This window comes from Hippocampus bargibanti, linkage group LG08, assembly GCF_051943395.1.
Source record: "Hippocampus bargibanti isolate YZ-2025 linkage group LG08, ASM5194339v1, whole genome shotgun sequence".
Classification (NCBI taxonomy): Eukaryota; Metazoa; Chordata; class Actinopteri; order Syngnathiformes; family Syngnathidae; genus Hippocampus; species Hippocampus bargibanti.
In genome coordinates, this window is record NC_142741.1 from 14,257,384 (window position 1) to 14,264,973 (window position 7,590).

Here is a 7,590-nt window from a genome sequence, read left to right on the forward strand (position 1 = left end):
GGCTCAGGGATTTACACAATGGAGACCCGCTGACACCATGGGCGCACGCAGGTATAAAAGCGAGGGTTAAATGGAAGGGGACAGCAGCAGTTCAGTGCTAGCAGCAGCAGCTCACCTGACAACCATGACCACCACTGACATGAGCATGGGCAAGGTAAGCAATCGATATGGCTTCTATATCCCTTTGAGTCACAGTAAGAATGGAGCAACACCAGGGCTGGGGGACCCAATAACCTTGTCAGAAATCTGTGTTGCCCCCGTTAAGCGCTGCCAGTGTTGCGTTTGAGATTTTAAAATCTACCTGTAAAATATTTTCTTCAGCCCAGGGAGAGAAAAAAATTCTGTGGGACCCTTAGAAATTCTGACATTTGATTTTATGACATGGGCACAATAAATGTATTTTCTTTGTGTAGTATTTTTGAAATGAGGATAACAATACACATTTGTACAAAATAGTGGTATTTATAAATGCATACATACTAGCTAGACTAGCTATTACTGGTTATATTTAAGGAAGGAAAGGTTTTACACGATTTACAATGATTTGATCATAGTGGCCTTAAATTTAATACCTTGGCTCAAAAATGTCCACGTCTATTTCATACAGTAGATATGTGTCATTTATATTTGGAACAGGGATGATTGGGCCTGAACACACAGAGGGGTTGAATAGTCTCTGCTGTGTATTTGAAAAGGGATGCAGGGCTAAACAAGTAAAATGAAGGTTACAAAACCTCGTTTGCTTACACAGATTATCTTCTACGAGGAGAAAAACCTGCAGGGTCGCTCCTACGAGTGCATGAGCGACTGCGCAGATGTGTCTTCCTACCTGAGCAGGTGCCAGTCCTGCCGTGTGGAGAGTGGCTGCTTCATGATCTATGAGCGTCCCAACTTCATGGGCAACCAACACTTCATGAGGAAGGGCGAGCATGCCGACTCCATGAGTGTGATGGGAATGACGAGCGGCATCAAGTCCTGCCGCCTCATCCCAATGGTGGGTAGAAGGGGTGGAAGGTTTTATTTGGGTGATGTCAAATTCATTCCTTTTAGTTCAGGGATGGGTGGTTTTACATATCTAGAGGCGTCTGATGAGTTTGTTTGTGGTGGCTCTTTTCCCCTAAATGTATTTATTTTTCTCCTCATACTAATATTCCCTCCCATATTCAAAAAAACGTACATGGTAGGTAATTCAAATACAGATTGTCCTGACGCGGTGAATGTCAACCAGTTTAGAGTGAACCCCACCGATTGCCCAAAATCACGTGAGATATGCTTCAGCATGCCCGCCACCCTGGTGGGGGTAAATAGATCAGTGTATGTGTGGGGTGTGGAGGGGAGGGGGTGATTATTAAAAAATCACTTGCTATAAATGCAGAATGAGAAGAAAAGGAATGAAAGCACCTTTTCATAAACCTTTGGAAATTTCACCGTTCCCCCCCCCCAACAGCACCGAGGCCAGTTCAGGATTAGAATTTTTGAGCGGGAGAACATGAGCGGCCAGTCCAACGAGCTGCAAGAGGACTGCGACAACATCATGGAGCGCTTCCGCATGAACGACTGCATGTCCTGCCAGGTGATGGAGGGCCACTGGCTGCTGTTCGAGCAGCCCAACTTTCGTGGAAAGATAGTGTATGTGAGGCCCGGCGAGCACCGTAGCTTCAGGGATATGGGCATGAGCAGCAGTCGCTTCTTGAGCATGAAACGTATCTTGGACATATGCTAAATGTTCAATTTTTCAAATTAAAGCAACACAAACATATGTTTACCTTGCTGTGTCCTTTTATACTGTTTTTTTTCGTGTCACATTTTTACTACTACTACTAATATGTTATCATCAGCCAAAATCAATCTTAATGTTGAAAATGACCTCATTAAGGTACTAAATAGTGAAATATATTAACAAGCAAAAGATCAAGCTCATTAGTTATGTGATAATCAATGCAGGGATGACAATGAAAACTGAGAAAAAAAGGCGCAGGTCCGGGGGCTCGGCGATTTTACCAATTTAATAACCACAAAACCATTAATTTCATCACTGAAATTAAACTGTATTTGTGAAAATAAAGTCCCTCGTACCAGTATGGCTAAATTGTTATATCAGTTTCATTTTTTGCCATGCTTTAAATATTGCATGTGTTGGTTGTAAATGTAGCATATGTCACACTGCTACAAAATGTTGCGACAGGTCGAAAAGCAGCGGTGACATCACGACCGCAGGTAGACTAAGATGGTGGCACAATAAACACGGTGACAAAGCAACTCTTCTCCTCTCATTCCTCCGGACACAACATTAGCGACGAAGATGGACTTCTACACAGCTCCCCTCCCCTCGTTTCTCGTGCTCCCCGGTGAGCCACCAGTCCCATGGTCCCGCTAGTATGACTCGTTCACGACATATCTGACAGCGATCGGACTAAACGAGGCAAGCGACGCATGGCTAACGGCTATGCTAGTGCACATCTTGGGAAGTCAGGGGCAGCGCATTTTTCGTACACTCGGACCCGCGCAGAAATTATTTAGTTTTTTTTTTTTTTTAGATTATGTAGTTTTTTTTTGTTCTTTTGACTTCAAGACGGCGCCGCGAGAGTGGCTGCCTTTCCAGCAGCTCCTGTGTTTTGCTTTTCTACTTTCATTTCTTTCATAATTTTGCTGCTGTGAAATGTAAATTTCTCCACTGCGAGACTAATAATCCAAATCCAATCCAATCCAATCCATATACAGGGATTGTGTCGCATTGTTGGACAAACATTTCGCCCCACCGCAGAGCGTGATGGTCCGGCGGATTGCCTTCCGTCAACGACGGCAACGAACAGGCGACTGTTTGTATGTTGCCGACTTGCGGTGTTTAGCGGGCCTCTGTAAATTCGGCCGCTTGGAGGAGGAAATGATAAGAGATCAACTAGCGGAGCACACGATTGATCCCCAAGCTACGGGAGAAACTGTTATTGTCCCCTGACGACCTCCCATTATCGAAGGCTGTGGAAATGGCGTTCCAATTGGAGAACGCAGCACAATTAACGGCTTGGTTCGTGAACCCACCCACACCTTCACACTCTCCCGCATTGGGACAGATTGTTGCTCCAACCCCTCCACGCCCAGACGCCACCTCCACGCCTAGCCTCGCACCCCACATGTGCGCCCACTTGCAGAACCACCGGACAACGATGCCGACGCTGCAGGAAGATAAATCACTTCGCCAGAATGTGCCGCTCTGCTCCCATCTCCACCTACGAGGGTGCCGAGGTAAATGTCGTCAGACAGCAAGGGGCCAACACGCAGGCCTTGTGTCAACTGTGGATCTGCCTGGCACCCCACACGCGTGCCAACTTGCAAAGCCATTGGACAGAGATGCCAGCACTGCGGAAAGAGGAACCACTTCGCCAGGGTGTGCCGCTCTGCTCCCACGTCAGCATACCTGTCACGCCGCTCACCAGACCAGCCGAGGCGAACCACCATCCACTGCGTGGGCTCGCGCGCCAAGCCATTCAAGTGGTGCACAGTGGAACTGGATGGAGTGAGCTTACTACTCCTGCTCGACACTGCAGCCTCCAGGTCACTGTTGACCGTGTCCACAGTTCGACGTCTATTTCCTCATCTCCCGATTGAGGCCAACTCTGAACACTTGTTTGGCTATGGCCACACTAAGATTGGCATGGTGGGCACTGCCACCTTCACAGTGCGTTATGGCTCGAGGACTCTCGCCCCCTTCACCTTCCAAATATCCCGTCATAGCGCCAACCTCTTGGGCTTGGACTTGTTTTATGCACTCGGCTTTTCCATCTCTGACAATGCGGGTGCCACAATTCACCCCCAGGCCAACGGGGGTGTAGAAAGCTCCAACCAAGCAGACGGCCTTCCCTACTCATCCTCAGCCAGCAGAGGGCCCAACGAGAAGCGCCGGACGAAGCAACCCACACTTACTGTGTCGGCCGAGCTGCTCTCACAAATTGGACTCATTCTGGACAGCACCAATGCAGATTACCGCGCAACTCGGACTGACCACCTTCTGTCTGGCTGACGGGTCGCGTTGGCATGGTAGCCGCCTAAGGAGAGTGGCATCACCGACCCCCTCGAACGACAGGGCTGTTGCAGATATGGGCTTCTCAGGCAGACTACTGACGTCCCGTCACACATCTGAGAACACCGGTGGGACGCCTTGAAGAGCGTGGTGAACCAGCCCTGCCCGTGGGGCCAGAGCCTCGGCCAGCTCACGTTCGCCTTTGCCTTTGGTATTTGGACAATTATCACCGATTTTGAATGTTCAGACCCTAGCCAGTGCTGAGCCTATCGCGTGGCAGAATAACCCACACAGCTAAGCAGGGAAACCGGCAGTCTACCCGGTTTCCCTTGTTTCAGAGTGTTTCTGGTTCCTCCAGGCAGGGGGGGGGGGGGTAAATGTAGCATATGTCACACTGCTACAGAATGTTGCAACAGGTCGAAAAGCAGCGGTGACGTCACGACCGCAGGTAGACTAAGATGGTGGCACAATCAACACGTTGACAAAGCAACTCTTCTCCTCTCATTCCTCCGGACACAACAGTAAAGTTTATGTAAGTTTCACCATTTGCCACACTTCTGAATGAATTTTTTTATACATCATTATATTGTCAATTTAAACATAATATAATATCATAGGATCTAGGTCTTCGAGGATGTCAATACCCGAAAGAGGAAAAAAAAAGAAGTGTACAGATAAAGCACAAAGAACAAAAAAATACCTGACCCATCTAAAACAGCTTTTGATCCCAGCAGTCTTGTCAATTTCCCTCGCTCGATCTTCATCCTTCTTTTCTAACACTTTCACCATCGCACACGTCGCTTGAGTAGTTCGCGCTATGTACCTATATGTCTCACGCGCCATTACCACCAGCTAACTGTCGAGTTACACGACAGCTTGTGAAAACCGACGGGAAAAGCATGGCAAGGGTTAAACTTGATTTATCCCTAATCAGATAGTGTCATCATACAGCAAAACTCGGTTGTACAATCGAGTCATCTGCCGCAAACACGTTTTAATGTTTATGTCGCAAAGCGCAAATATTTACACTACGGGGAGCTCAAGTACCGTATATGATAGTTGTGCTTGTGCCAGCACTTAGATCAGGGGTTGAGAACCTTTTTGACTAAGAGAGCCGTAAAAGTAAAATATTTAGAAATGTTTTTCGGTGAGAGCCAGCCACACACACACACACACACACACACACACACACACACACACACACACACACACGCACACACGCGAGCACACACGCGCGCACACGCATGCAGACACGCACGCACGTGATTTCAACAAAATGTCAGAATATATTATTTAAAATAACTTTGTGGTAATACTCACCATTAAAATGAATAGTTTTCCATTCTCATGATTGGGAAAAAAATCCAGCCAAACGATCAGAATGAAAATCAACTTGCCGGCAACTAGCCTGCACACTGCTCACTAGATTGCACGCTTGTTTTCTGCCAGTTTCTCACACAAGAATATTGATGCTAACTTTAGCATGGGGTTTGTCAAAGTGTCAGTGATATGCAACTGTTTCATCCATGGTATTGTTTCATTGCAAATTACAATAGCGGCAGAACTTTTTCTCTCCACAAAGGCGTCTTCTGTCTATTCAACCTGAAGTGTACAATACTTGTCATTTTTTTAACTCGTCAGGTTTATTTAAAAGGGGGTGTTTACCTGTTTCGACATCAGCGGCCGTAGGTCAGTGTCATCCAATCAAAACATGGCTTTCCACCAACTGCCGCCCAAACAGGAAATGAACAGTGAAAAAGCGAGAATATGTACAGGTAACGTCCGATTTACGACCGGTGTGAGTTACGACCACCCGTACTTACGACCAGGACCGGCAGACCCATTTTTTTTTTATTCTACCGCTGGGACCACTACGATGGCAGCCCAGCAACGCTATTGAGATCCGCAGCGTGTTTGCGATGAATTTGGTAGAATAAAGACTCAAGATGGTCCTTCTTGTTTAGATTGAACAAGTAGAATGTTTATTTGCCAGAGCACAGAGAGCAACCTCTCTCTCTCAGCATTGTATAAGAACCATTTTTTTAATCGGTCAAAGGACCGTATGTAGCGTTGTGGCTGTCTTGCCAGATGCGCTCAACATTCAGCATGCCTCATTTATCTTAACTGAGAATATTACAGCATTGCACAAAATGAGTATACAAAGCAACTGTTTCTTCACAAACGCGTCAGCAATTTTGTGATGGCACCGGCGGGTGTGCGTCGATGCTTGGGTTGAGGGCAGAAGCCGAGGCGGGTCGGCCGTCGGCGCTCGGGATCGGCGTGACGAGAACGCCGTGTCAGGCCCACGCCGCCATCGCCTCTTTGACACTTTTTTCATTCGGCGACCACCGAATTCCAAGCGTGTGTGTTGGGCAACCTCTTATGGCTTGTTCGTTAGCAGGGAGAGCTATTTTTCAACAGCTTGTATGCGTGGGAAGCCGTGCGTAATTGTGTCAGCAGAACGACACAGTAATAAAAATCGATAATCCGAAATATAAGATGATAAAAATGACACTAAAAGTTACAAGATTTATAATTGAACTGTAGTCAGTTTGGTATATAATAGTATTCAATCGAAAACGTTCTTTAAAACAACAGATTGACATCGTATATTATTCTGTCGTATAAACATCGCATCGGCCATTTTGGATGCTTTTCGATTTACGACCGATTGACTTATGACCGTTTTGTCGTAACTCGGATGTTACCTGTATTTAGTTTTATCAGCGAGCCAGATGTAATCATCGCGACCCATAGGTTACCGACACCTGACTTCAATTATAACACTGCTCCCCCACCCCCGGAATTTTCTCAATGGATTTGCGCTTTTCTTGAGAATTGTTATTTTGGTCCGAAAAAGTTGGAAATCCGCCCATCATCCCTGTATACATAGTCGTTTTTTTTTTCAGCTATTTTTTTTTCTTCAGGATCGCATCCAATAAAAAAACAATTAAAAAACACACATTTCACAACACGTGGGGTGCTGTACAGTCAAGGATGGTCTAGTTAAAAAAAATGAGTGAAAAAAACCTTCAGTTAGGTTACAGAGGTTTGCTTCTCAGAGAATCTTTGGCCACAATCTGAACAGGAAAACAAGTTTCTCACCAGTGTGGATTCTTGTATGGCTAATTAAATCACTCTTTCTAGAGAATCCTTTGCCACAAACTAAGCAGGAAAAAGGTATCTCACCAGTGTGGATTATTGTGTGGCAAATTAAATCGCTCTTTCTCGAGAATCATTTGCCACAAACTGAGCAGGGAAAAGGTTTCTCACCAGTGTGGATTCTTGTGTGGCTCATTAAATTGCCCTTCAGAGAGAATCATTTGCCACAAATTGGACAGGAAAAGGGTTTCTCACCAGTGTGGATTCTTGTGTGGCTAATTAAGTTATCCTTCTGAGAGAATCTTTGGCCACAAACTGAACAGGAAAAAGGTATCTCACCAGTGTGGATTATTGTGTGGCAAATTAAATCGCTCTTTCTCGAGAATCATTTGCCACAAACTGAGCAGGGAAAAGGTTTCTCACCAGTGTGGATTCTAGTGTGGCTCATTAAATTGCCCTTCTGAGAGAAT

General features: G+C 46.0%; 1 protein-coding gene across 1 annotated transcript; it reads left to right on the plus strand.

The window, feature by feature from the left end:
• Nucleotides 1–1,765, plus strand: LOC148894610 (gamma-crystallin M3-like). The gene is made up of 3 exons (XM_089002251.1): nucleotides 1–154; nucleotides 752–994; nucleotides 1,448–1,765. Exons 1-3 carry the CDS (start codon nucleotides 71–73, stop codon nucleotides 1,721–1,723), a joined length of 603 nt encoding a protein of 200 aa, XP_088858377.1. The 5' UTR covers nucleotides 1–70; the 3' UTR covers nucleotides 1,724–1,765.
• The last annotated feature ends 5,825 nt before the right edge of the window (nucleotides 1,766–7,590 follow it).